At 36.2% G+C, this 13,939-nt stretch overlaps 1 protein-coding gene across 1 annotated transcript in view; it reads right to left on the reverse strand.

Annotated features, from left to right (window-relative positions):
• LOC103608506 (25-hydroxycholesterol 7-alpha-hydroxylase) overlaps nt 1-13,939 on the reverse strand; it is a 48,540-nt gene that overhangs the window by 17,719 nt on the left and 16,882 nt on the right. Inside the window, exons 4-5 of the mRNA XM_008592936.1 lie at nt 6,150-6,740; nt 5,486-5,692 (exon numbers count right to left, since the gene is read on the reverse strand). Of these exons, the coding sequence (XP_008591158.1) occupies nt 5,486-5,692; nt 6,150-6,740 (798 nt within the window). The remainder of the gene's footprint in view (nt 1-5,485; nt 5,693-6,149; nt 6,741-13,939) is intronic.

Consider the following 13,939-nt stretch of genomic DNA (forward strand, 5'->3'; position numbering starts at 1 on the left):
AGGGCTCAAGATGTGTGTGTGTGTGTGTGTGTTTCTACAAAACTGCCTTCAAGAAAGACGAGAAGGTAAATAAGAAATTGTGATTGTTAATCGTATAATTTGAGGCAAATCGCTGATCTTTGGCTTAATACTTGCATAGTTGAAGTAAAGATAAAAATAAATCTGAGTTGGTACAAATGCCTATCTTCACTCTGCATTATAGCCACAGTCTTTGGATTAAAAAGATATAGAAAAGTAAATTCAACATTCATATGTTGAATAAACGCTTATTAAGGTCCTACTTTGCCCAGAGCACTGAGCCACTGCTGCTGGTGGAAAAAGGGAAGATGGCATCCCAAAGCTCCCCTATGATGCCAATGAACACTCAAGGCTGAGAACCACTGCCTTCAACTCTTTGCTGCGAAGCCACACGTTTCCCCATGCTGTTCTCATGCAGTTGATGTTTAGACCCAAGTACAATCATCTGCATCCTCATTAATGTTCCCTTTCAGTCCTTTCAGCTTCTATTTCCATCATTTGTTATATTATCTACCCCCCTTAGCTTTGTGCTAAACTGAAAACTTGGTTTAAATCCAAATGAATATTTTTTCACTTTTTCACCAATGTTTCCTTATACTACATGTAAAACTCTCATTACTTAGTTCTCTGAGTTTCAGATGCATCTCTTTGTAGAAGATGCCTCTTCCCTCTCCTCCAGTTAGAAGTTCCTAACATGCAGTAGAATTTATACCTCCTGTATGTCCCCATCAGAGGAAACCATTTTGTTAAATTTCACTATTGTCTGAATTATGTACACTTTTAATTTTTCAAATACACAATTATTTTATAATATTGAATGAGCTTTTTGAAAATAATTGTGATAAATGTGACACACTAATGTTAATAAGGGAAACTGTGTGAGGGGTGTATAGGAATTCTCTTTTAACTCTCTTTTAACTTTTATGTAAATCTAAAACTATTCTAAAATGAAACGTTTATTTTTATTGTGAAAAATACCCACAAGATTCTAATGCGAAGCTCTATTCTTGTCCTCACCCTCAAATGCAACTGCATTTCAGAATCAGTGATGCATAGTCTGTTGTTAAAAAACAGTGGTCAAGGTCCCTGGTCCATTTCTACAGCATTTTTGCCTGAGGTGACAGTAGTTATGGGTAGGCACTGGAGTTAGACACATCTGGCATCGATTTCTGGTTCTTCTACTGTCTAGTTATAGGTTGGGATGGTTAACTAATATTTTTAAATCTTGTTACCCAATAATTTAAGGAAAATAATAATATCCAAGAATTAGATAAGCTAATACACATAAAGCACATAACACAGTGCCTGGCACATAGTCAATTAATAATGATTAATATTATCCTTCATAACATCTGATCCTGAAGTTAAAAATTCTGTTAACCGTATCATCATTTGGCCCACATTTCCTGATCTTCCCATGTGCATATCTTGACAGGCTTTGTGGAACAGAGATATAAAGAATTCCTCTCCCTTCTTAGCTGGGACAATGAAAAAGGATTTCAAAGGCTCTCCCATCAGACAGGTCTGAGGGGAAAAGCATTAGTGTGGTCAGAAAACCCCAAGTTGAATTCCTGCCTCTCTTCTTTACCACCTCCATGACCTCAGGCAAGTTATTTAATGGCCTGAGAGTTTTCTCATCTGTACAAATAATGACAAAATAATATCTGCCACAGTCCCCCAGAGTATCCTGGTAAAGATCACATAAAACAATATAAGTCTATAAAATTGCTTTGAAATATTGAAATCATTAATATATTGCACATAAACTATGTCTAATGCTCATTATTATTAAAGGACCTTTACTTTTCCCAACTGATCATTCCTCTCTAGGTTTCTTCCCTCAGAAATTGCTCGCAAATAGGCTTAAAATCTTTATAGAATTTTGATGGGAAATCACCGAATGTTCATAATTCTAAAATTATTACCATATATGATCTCTTTTTTAAAAAGTATTATAGTTTTTGCCTAGCTGTAGTTTTATGGTGCCTCCTTTTATTCCAATATCCCTCAAGTGGACTATGTAAGTTTGCTCAATTTCTGGAAGTGTAATTGAACAAAATTTAGTGCCTGCGATACACCTGAGCCATTCAGGAGTTATAAACCACTTTGCCTTATGGTCTTAGTGGAGCATGTTTGCATAGAAAGAGCACTTCTGTGGGATAAGGTAAACTTGGATATGATGCCGGCTTGGCTCGCAAATAATTGAAAATGGAGAAAACAATATAAACTTCATAGGAATGTTGTAGAGGTTAAATATCATTTTCACGATAACAATAGGTAGCATTTATTGATAGGTATTATTATGTTAAGTTACTCATACACATTATCCAGGTAAATCATAAGAAGAAGCATTCATCAAGATTTTTTGCTATCTATTTAGCAAAATTTCAACTTTGAGAGCTTCCTTTCCTTGTATTATCTTTTTTCTTAACTTTGTTTCTCTGATTCATCTTTTATTCCTTTCTTTTCCCTATATTTGAAATGTTCTAAATCCAGCTTCCACCCCAGCTTTTTCTTTCTGGGAAAACTCAAAAGATCTTACTTTTCTCTCAAGAGTTTTTAAACTTCCATTCTATCAGCAACTTTCCCTATTGAAATTTAGGCCCCAAGTAACAGTTATCTGAACTTCATTGTCTTTACTAAGTTATTTTAAATTTTCATTTAAATATAATTGTGGAGACCTTTACTAAAATTAATAGATACAAATTTTTAGTGAGGTTATCATAAGCAGAATCTTTATTTAATATGATATATAAAGACATAAAAATATAATATTTTCTTTGTCTCAAATAAAAGAGTAGAATGATTTTAAAGAGTCTCTCAAGAGAATTGGAAAAAGCACAAATCTATCATAACCTCTTACAACAGATGATTGCTTTGAATTACTTAAACAGGCTATGGCATTCTAACTTTCTTCTCAACCCTCCTTTATAATCAAAGTGTGCTGACATGCAAAATCTCTGTAAAAAAGAAAATTTCCTTTCCTTTTGCTGTTTTAACATCAAAAATGCAGCATTCGTTTCATCTCTGTGATCTTTTTTCTTATAAGGATAAAAATTCAAGATTTTCTCAACCCTCCTTTATAATCAAAGTGTGCTGACATGCAAAATCTCTGTAAAAAAGAAAATTTCCTTTCCTTTTGCTGTTTTAACATAAAAAATGCAGCATTCGTTTCATCTCTGTGATCTTTTTTCTTATAAGGATAAAAATTCAAGATATCTTTTTTAAAGATACTGTATTTACATAGAACTTTTTCTTAAGGAGGTGAGAACAAGCAATACACTCAAACCATGTGGTACATTGTAAATATGTAGTTGTGCAAATCTTGCCTTTGCACATACTGTTCATGTTGTTCTGATGTAGAGAAATACTCGTGATTGACCTATGACTAGATGCAGAGGTTATCTATCATATAACTGATTCATATAAACATTTGCTCTGATCTGCATAAAACCTATCTTGTGAAAGAAAAAAATACATACTATTTTCTAGAAGATCACAACCGGTTCCATCATTTTAAATTCTCATAATGAACAACACTGGCCTCTGCTGGTAACCAAGCTCATGATGAACCTTATTGGCTACTGAAGGCACTTCCTTTATCCAGGTGGATCTAAACTCACTTGGGGGTGTTTTTCATTGTTATTCATTTTTTGATGATAGGACAGCTGTAAATTTATGAGGAATCCAAGGATGAAAGTATCTATCTGTAGCTATGGACTTAAATAGACCCAAATGATAGCTCTGTAATTTGCCATTTCTTCTGGCCAAATAAATTTAAATGTTTCTGCTTTAATAGCCCAATTTAAAAAGTAACTTTTTGGTCAATAGCAAAGAGTTGGGAGTAAAAAGAGACTTAATGAATTTCAATTAAATTTTTAAGAATAATAATAGTGTACAGAATACAAACACATATTCCTTGAAGTTTATTTGCACTGCTTCCCAATACACATCATCTTATTCACAAAATGCAATGGAAATTACTTGAATATATGGAAAATGCAACCTAGATCTTCATAGAAACTGTAAATCTTCTACCCCCAAAATACTGTGTATCCAAGTGAAGGCAACTATCCAGAATTATACACAAATTTTGTGTATTAGTTCTCCAATAATTCTTCAAAGAAAAATAAAAGAATATTTGTATTTTAATGTGGTTGGGATTATTCTCTTTCTTAAAGCAGATATAATTTTTTTTTGATAATGTATGCTAAAGACGGCAAACTACAAGGTGATACATTTTTCCTAATTGACTGCAAGTACAAGGCACACTTCCTGCCATTGCCTCTGATGAGTCTTAGTCTGACCAGCGCGAACAATCTCTAAAACACTTGGGCCATTCTTCTCCGTGCTCACTGGTGATTAACACTGACCAAGACTGGATGGGCATTTGCTCCCACAAGTTCCCATCAAAGAACCTGGAACATATTTAAAAGATAAAACATTGAGTGCAACATAGGCTAAAACACTTGCCTACATTGTTGAAGAGTAAAGGAAGGGCGAAATGTAAACACTTATTCCTGCATTTGTCCGAAAGGTATTGTATCCTAAAGGATAGTACAGGATGAAATGTCCATACAGGGGAAATGGAGACTAAATCATTGATACGGAATTTAATTTTGGGAGTTCATTCAGATAATGACAGTGAAGGGCCTTTTCAAAACCAGTAAAGGAGAATGCAATTAGCTGCGATCAAAAGTTCATGTCACTGATGTATGGGCCTATGTATAAATAGAAAAAAAACTTAGTCACTACTGACCTCAAACATATTCGAAATAGTAAACATGTAAATCTCACAAGCCAGTGAATACTTTATAAAGTACTGACATTTCACAGAGTAGACTATAGTTGTTTTTTCCCCTGCCTCTTTCCCTCTGTCTCTCCCTTTCTTCCTTCCTTTCTGCTTTCCTTTGTAGTTCTTCCTTCCTTTCTTCTCTTGAGTGTGTTTAAATTATGCACTTCCAGTGTAAAGCATTTTTACTACATTTTTGAGAATCATACACTCCAAGCTGTATTAAACATCCTAACCTGTGCCTGAAAATACAGACACCATTTTAAGAAGGCATAAATACATTTTGCACACAAGTTGCCTTTCTGAAATACTTTCTTTTTCGATCTCCAAACACTTTTCTTGTCAAGATAGTGCAGCAGTGTTTGGAAAGCATTAGCACACCAACAGATGCTCAGAATCAAATGATTTAATAGGCATAAACTTTTTTTCAAATAATTGCAAAGCTTTGGTTTAGCCTTTTGCATACCTTGCATAGTTAATTACCTAGACCTTAATGTTTACATGCAATGAGAGTATCTACAGCTATAAACTACATAATTTATAATTGATGTAAATGGGTGTTATTATGTCAATTAGGCAGCTGTGTCCTCCACCTCTTGGTAAACAGCTTTGAGTGATAAACTGAGTTTGCAGAGAGGTACCTTCTTTTCTTCATAACAGATAAAAATAAATTACCTAGGTAGACCAGGCTGTCCATTTGTTCTCTGGTGAAGTAGATGGAAAATCCAGACCCTTTTTTTTGACCTGTTGACTGCCGCAAATGGTCAATTTCGTCACGCACCGCTGCCATAGCTTTTGGGTGTCGCAGAAGATAATACAGTGCCCAGAACATAACTGGAATAGTGTTTGCCACAGAGGCCCAGAGAAAGGCTAAATGATGTGCTGGGAGAAAATAAGTGAAAAGGAAGATTAATAGCGTTTATTACACTGATTAGATTTGCAGTGTGCTAATTAAAAGATGTTAGGACACAGACCCAGCCAAGGATCAGTGCATGCTAATGAGAACCAATAGGCTTCTGAAGTCTAATTTTCTGCTTAATGAGAATAGTTTAAAATGTAATGTGTGTGGGGGACAGGGAGGTGGGGGAAGAGATAAGAGGAGTAAATGCAGCTTAGTTATACTCTTTCTCATTATCACTATTAAGTATCTTGTTTTACAATCTCAGCAAAAAAAAAAAAAGTCAATTATCACAGAGGGTTGCTTCAGAGTAAAACATTCTATCATTAGCCAATTAAAAAGAGCATAAAAATTTTCAAGGTCACCATTTTGTCTTTTTATTTCAAAGATCTATGGTAAATTATTTTATTTTAGGGAAGTAATCATTCAGAAGTCTCTTACCTCCTATTTCAAAGTCCTCACGCACAAGATATTTCTCCAAAATGTTTTGCCTCATTTGAACAATTTCTGACCATCCTTGTAACTTAGCTAAGTTCTCTGATGTTAAGCATTTTATAAGCCTCTTCTGAACAGTTTTGACATCTCCTAGAAGCTCAATGGGTATGTTGGACATTAAATATGGAAACTTGTCATCCAATTTTATAAAATCATCCCTTAGCTTACTGATATAGTCTTTCCTGTCATCAGCAATAACTTTTCCATATAGGGTTATAAATGTGACCTCAAACATTATTGAGCTGCAGAACGTCAACATTTGTGCCATGTCCCAACTTGTGGTCTTTGATAGTTTGTGTTCAAGCACTTGTCTTAGATTCTGCATCATGCTTTCCAAGAGTATGTCCAAAGATTTGCCTTGCAAAAGTTGATAGCAGGTGTGAAGCTCATCATCCAGGTCAGCATTGCTTGCTAAGCTCTTGATACCAAATGCTTTTTCTACTATCTTACTACCGAATTGTCGAAAGCTTAAGTGTTTGTGACTTTTCAATAGTAAGTGGTACTGGAAAGGGTCCAAGATAAATGTTATGTACTTCCCTAAAAGAAATAAATAAGAACATGAGTTCGTTTGGAAGCAAAACAAAAATAAATACCTTAAATTTGAAAACATTTTAATCAAAATTAGAAAGACTCTAATAAAGCATGAAGTTTAATAAAAATCCCTTTCATTCAAAGGTCCGCTATATGTTTTCTTTTCTTTTTTCTCACTCCGTATCTACCTAAAAACTGGTACTCTTCTTTATCCTTTTTCGTCTTTTTTCCACGTCCGGCAACGGATCGCAACCCTCAGTGTCGCCCCCGCACTGGACCGGGACCGGCAACAGGATCGCAACCCTCGGCGCTGCTCCCGCGCCTCGCTCAGCCAGTGAGCGGGAACCGGTGTGTACGTGGGATCCGAACCCTCGGCGGGAGCGCCGCCGCCCTCCCCAAGTGGCGCACTATCGCAGTGCGCCACCGGGCCGGCCCCCGCTATATGTTTTCTTTAAAAATGGAAGGTGGAAGGAAAAATTCTAGAAGTTTGAAGTTAGATATCCTGGAGTTCTTAATGACCTTTAAAAAGATAGTTTACTTTCCAATTGTCATTTTAACTGAAGTACCCAAACATTTTAAACATCCTTTAAATATTCTCAGAATCCTTTGACTTAAACACTTTTCATATTTTATCCCCAATAAAACAACCTAACAATAAAGCAAATTGGTAGACTGTCACTCCATTGCTTATTACTTATCCTTCATAAAGAGCTTTTGCATACTTGGTATCAGCTTTGGTCTGATATAATAATTTTAACTCAAATAACTGATGTGCTATGAAGCAAGTACTCACAAATAAATGTCTAATTCAAAATAGGAAAAAGTCACAAATGCCAGCATTTTCATTTTTATAGATAAGACAATAATGGCTCAGGGAGATGTAGTAACATGTCTATGGTCGCATACTCACCTGTGACTTACACAGGATTCCAAACTAGAACCCATCCACTCATCCATTCATCCACACATTCATTCAACATTTATGGAGATCGGAACACTTGGTTGGATTCTTTTCCTCTTGAGATATAAAGGTGTAAAAAACAAAACATTGTACCATTATGGATAGTGATGTAGCAGAATTTTGGACACATGTAAGGTAAGCGGGAAGTGAAATTTACAGCAGTCTGCCTAGAGTTATCAGCAAGGGTTCCTTGAGGAGGTGACATTTATCTTTTTCATGTACCAGTGTTTCCCAACCTTATCTGATTGAAAAACTTGGAGTGATTGTTAAAAATATAAATTCCCACCAGATTCTGATTTTATAAGGCTTGGAGGTGTGGTCTCCAAGTCTATATTTTTGACAAGGTCCCAAGCGATTCTCATAGGAGTCACCTTCAGGAACACAGTCATACTATGGACTTTGTCTCAAAACTGTCAGGGACCTGAGGGAGTTCCTAGCTCAACCCCTGCATGTATCAGTTGAGAAAACTAAAGAAAATCAAGAGAGGTATGGGGCCAAGATCATGCCACCAGTTTTAGTGGCAGAGCCTGGACAGTAAGTTTCATCCCATGCACTGTTCTCTTTTTCACACAGTGCTGGTTTCTTCCCACTAGGGTGCTATTTTAAGATTCCTTTTAATTAGAAATATTATGCAGATAGTATTCAATAATTGCATTTAATAAGGCTTTCCTGTCCATGAACACACATAAAGTTTAGATGATCCTAAAAACTTTAATATCTAATTACTTATTATCTTCACTTCATTATTACTGTGTGAGCATGTGTGTGCGTGTGTGTGTACACACGCATGTGTAGCTTTCTTAGATGGACAACTCCCTTATTTGTGGTAATTCAAAAGGCACCAAAAAAATTAAATTCAATTTGGTACAAGACATTTAGGATAAAGTTTTAGAATAATTTTCAACTTAATCCTATAAATGAGAAAAATGTGTTTTTGTTTGACAATTTAAAAACTTAATTGAAGTTTTTAATATATGTAAATATACAAGTATACTTCAAAAAGTTCATGGAAAGATTGGCATTTTCTTTAATTCCATTTTCCCATGAACTTTTTAAAGTATACTTGTGAACATATTATTATTTATTTTTCTAAAAATGAATCATATGATCTGAATTTTATTCATTCCATTTAATAAGTCGAGTCAATCTAGAAATGGGAGTAAAGCTTGAAGTGGCTACGTACTCTGGTCAAATCCCAAAGCTGTCTTCTACAATGTAAACTGGATTTTTTGTTTGTTTGTTTGGTTTTTGGTTTTTTTTGCTCTGGGGAGAGAAAAAAGGACTCAACTGGATTTGGGCATATTTTATGACACCTGCTTTACCATAGCAGTTTAATTAAATAAAATTGCCAGCATCTGCCTGACAAATAATTGGAAAAAAAGTCAATTTGCTTATTTTGCAAAAGATATAATTTTAGGCAAAGCTGTGTATTTTCACAGGTGGTGATTCATACTTTTCTCCTTCCACTAAATGAAAAGATTTTGCTAATTATCTTTAGGGTTATTTTAAATTATTCCCCAAAATTCAGAGTATATAAAAGATTTAGTTTGTAAAACAAACAATCTTTAGAAAATATTTAAAAATTTTTCATACCAATTTTCTACATTCATCTAAATCTAAGCAGAAAGACAAAAATATATTCACACATGACAGCATGAGCTACCTGTTATTGGGCCTGCTTAAGTAGAAGCTGTGTGCATGTTAGAGTTTTGTTTTGTCTGCAATTCATTACAAATATACACATTCTCTCTCTCTCTCTCCTTCTCTGTCTGGCCCCACCAACACCCTTGAGAGTGAGAATATAGGAAGAAACTATGAGGTTAATTTCAAATAAAAGGAATAAAGGTTGAATTGAAAAAAACTGGTTTAGATTAGCAGCCAATTGCTAATGTTTTTTTTTTTTTTTTTTTTTACAAAACAAGCTGTTGATTGTATATAGGTTCTTTTCAAAAGTCAGTTCCAATTAGTTTAAGGCAATTTGTTTGCAGATGAAATTCTCACTCTTTTCAAGGCTCTTTTCACTCTAGGATCTGTATTTTCTTTTTCTCGTTCTTATTTTAATCTTCTTCAACATCAAGGCATTGTGTTTTCCTACTATCTTTTTGAGTGATATGTGGATTGCTTCAGAACTAGACGTTTTGATTTTCTAGATTTTACTTTTCAAGTGGGTTTGGAAGTACTAATAACCCTGGAGATGTTAGCTGGCTTTCCAACTTTTAATCTTCAGTATAAACAATTTAAGCTAAGTTTTCCAAAATTAATATTAATTTAAACCATCTGTCTACCATCTGCTAATGTGAGATGCAAAACCAGAGTTTCTTTGTGATCTTTAATCAGACAGTTAGGAATACACATATACATTCGTAAAATGAATTTAAATTTCCTAACAAAGGAAATCTTCTGAAAAGTTATTCTGAAGGCCATGTAGTCTTGGATCAAAATTAACTTTTGCTCCAGTGTGATTTTATGTAAATAAATGCCAAGTGTCAACAGGCATGTTTCCTAGTACACAAAGGTCACAAGGTAGAAACAGTATCCTTTGACATGTTTTTAAAAGAGAAGAGAATACTATCAGTAGTTGATATAAAATACTGATATAAAGAATTTCAGAATTTACATTTGCCTAAAATATAAATGTTGAAAAGGGGTCCACATCTGCAAAAACGTAAGATAAAATCATTCTTTTGAGCATTAAATTTGAAATGGGGTCAAAATTTTTGATGTCTGCCTTGTCAATTAGTTTATTCTGCTGACGTTTTAGGATTGGGCCTTATGGTATCAACCCTAGCATTCCTGTATAACCTTCACATAATCCTTTACTAACTCAACAGCCTTTTCACTTCCTTTAAAATTACTTCTTCAGATAGGTAAAGCTACATGATTTGAAGCATATCGGTAAATATACTGAAAAAAAAAAGTCAGTCAAACACCCTGATGTCTTATATGCAAGAAGTTTGGCATCTGTATTATTATAAATTAAATGTTGATGTTTTCATTTCACATATTTGGTGCTATGTAGAGACATAGCCATGGGAATTCAGGACAACTATTTGGCTGCTTGGAATAGAAATGCCCAGTAAGCAAACATGAAACAAATTTGAATTTTAAAGACATTTTCCATAACCATGAGATTTTAATCTCTGTGTTAAGCTGTTTTTTTAATAGAATTTTTTTTATCTGAAGCTGAAAATATTAGCTGCGAGAGTGGAATATGAGCCAACTTTTTATTTTATGAGGATAACCACATTTATGTTCTCCCCCTCTTATTAGGGAGATTTCACTAGCTGTTGACAATGATGTACAGTGGTCCTTTACTGGGGTGATATCTGGGGAAAATGATTCTGCTGCACCACCACACAAAACCAATTAGAGAACTATTTTCTGCGACAGGTCACGAACTTACATGGTTTCTCATGAAAAGATGTACCTTTTAATTTCTTTATTAAGATGACATCCATATCCCTTAAGACTTTTGGGGATGACAATCATTTGCTCATCATGCGAGAACAAACACTCACTGAAATCACATTATGGGACAAGAATGGAAGACTTTGTTTTTTATTTCACATTTTCTCAATGAGCTATCTTACAAACTGATTATTTGAACCATGTACAGTAACAGGATTTCTTGACAGGAATTTGTTCAAATTCTATTAAGAAGCGAAAGGGAATTAGTAGTCCATATTCAACTGTGGCTGTCTACTGCTGAGTTCCCAAACATAACTATGGTCAAATTATTTAGACATTAGAAATTCAGCAAGCTTCTCAAAATCTAAGATTAATATATCTAGTGTCAGCAGAAGTTGGTTGCTTTTCGGAAAGTGAATAAAATGACTAAAATCTCCACAAGTTTCTGCTTAATTATCTTAGGTTATTTTCATAAAATGTGTTAAAAGAAGAAAACTAAACATTTCATCAATTTGTTATGCCTACTCATTAGAAACACGTGTTAATTTTTTAAAGTAAGAGGGACTTTTTTTTTTAAAAAGGTGAAGAATATAGTTTTGGTGTCATGAAGCTAACAGCTCACTTAGAAAAGAAACAACAATTACAGCCTTTATTTGTATTATAGTATTTCATCAGCTCTAAGGTGTTAGGAATATCCCCATCAAATATTTACTGTGAATCAATCAGTGCTGAGCTCTGGACTAAACACTAGTAATAGAGGAGCTAACAAAACAATGAAGGGAGACAGACGAGTGAATGAGCAATAAATTCACAATGTATTAAGTGCTCTGACAGAAGAGACACCGGGAGTAAGGCATCCTGGAGAAGAGGCAGCAAACCTTGGAGGAGATGGGCAGCAAAAGCTTTCTGGTGGCAGCCATGTGTGACTATGGCCTCAAAAGATGAGTCCATGTCAGTCAGGTGTGGAACAGAATTCCAGCAGAAAGAAAGAACAGCAGGTGAAAATACAGACGCACAAAAAGGCGTGGCAGGTGAGGAGGAAATTCAAATGACGTGGCACACTACTAGCACAGTAAGCACAAATCGCACAGTAGCAAGAAACGGGGTTGGGGAGGCAGATGGAGAGCGAATCTTGGGGAGCCTCGTGTGGATTACATTATATACTACATTTCCTCTATTTCTAAGATGCAAGACTTTTTCCATCTCAATTTTCCTGAAATCAGAGTGCGTACAATTATAGTTTGCCAGCTGCCAGGCAAAAGAGCAAATAGTGATGAAACGAATACTGCCTGTTCGTGGGGACCTTGACCATGCTGATGATTTCATGCAGTTGGATCATTGTTTTTTTTCTCCCAAATATTACATTAAAATGGTAGCACCAAAATTAACTCCCTGTATGTACAAAAGGTTGCCCCTGACCCTCGGCAAAGAAATTGCAAGCAGAAAAAATTACTGGATCTCTAGGAATACAACATTAAATTCCAAGGCTAGTTAGAGGAAGATAGAGGAGTTGCACTTAGAAAGAGGCATGTGTGATGATGATCTAGATAAGGACTGCTCAGAGCAGGAGGAAGAACCGGACCAGGCAGTGTCCAGACAGTAAAGTAGTAGTGGAGTGTTTCCAGAAGGAATGAGAGATCAGTGCTGTCAAAACAGGTAGAGAGATCTAGTCAGCTGGACTGGCAATGACCTCAAAAAGGCAGAGGGCTAGTTATGGTTAGGAGGGCTCTAGGAAATAAGTGACCAGAGACAGCAAATGTGGGCAACTCTCTTGAAAAATCTGGAAGCAAAAGAGAAAACCAAAAGGAGTGGGAAGTAACTAGAGGAGAATATATGAGAAGCTTAAGCATGGTTATAAGCTAAGGGTAAGGACTCAAGAGAGGACAAAATGAAGATACGTGTGTGGGAAGAATGAATCATGATGCATCAGCCCAGAGGAGGCAGGAAGAGAGGGACATAGGGACAGGTAAATGGATTATGTTGAACTTTCTTTGAAATTGGAGAAAAGGTGGTAAGGATGATTGTAAAACACAGGTACATTTAATAGACACATGGGGACCTACAGGAAATAATACCTGATGTCTTCAGTTACATTATGAAGGAAAGAGGAGAACTGTGTTACCAGGGCCAGGTGGGAGCTAGGGAGCTGGAACACAGGGTCTTGTCAACCTCCCATTGGCAACAGCCGACCAGAAGTCCCGGAGCAAAGATGTGTGGGAATCTGGTCAGTAGAGTTCAGCCTCCAGGGCACAGACAGGACAGATGGAAGCAAAGAAAGGGAACAGCTAGCCCAGGTGCTAGACTGAAGTGGAAGACTGTGCACAAAGACCACAACAACTCTCTCTCTACGTGTGCTCCTGGGCAATGCGATTCTGCCACTCCCTCCAGAAAGAGGAGTTTGTTTCCCTGCCCTTGAATCTGGGCAGCGCTGTGCCCTGCTCTAACTAGCAGAATGTGGTGAAAGAGGTTTTGCAACATCTGAGCCTAGGCCTCAAGAAACCTTGCAGCTTTTCCACTCATTCTCTTAAAACATTACCTGCCACGTAAGGAAGCTTCCTTGAGTATGAAAGACAATGTGGTCAAGGAGGACCAGCCAGGCATGAGGTGAGGCCATCTTGTTCTAGTCAGCCACATGACCAAAGCCACACAGGTGACTCAGGCAAGACCGGTTGTTTTAAACAATTAAATCCGGGGGAAGTTTTTATGCAGCAATAGATAGTTGTTAAAACTGGATAGCTTGGGGGCCGGCCCGGTGGCGCACTGGATAGTGCGCCGCTTGGGAAGCGCGGCGGCGCTCCCGTCCGAGGGTTCGGATCCCATATACAGACCGGCTCCC

Source organism: Galeopterus variegatus, unplaced genomic scaffold (genome assembly GCF_000696425.1).
Source record: "Galeopterus variegatus unplaced genomic scaffold, G_variegatus-3.0.2 Scaffold8497, whole genome shotgun sequence".
NCBI classification, from domain to species: domain Eukaryota; kingdom Metazoa; phylum Chordata; class Mammalia; order Dermoptera; family Cynocephalidae; genus Galeopterus; species Galeopterus variegatus.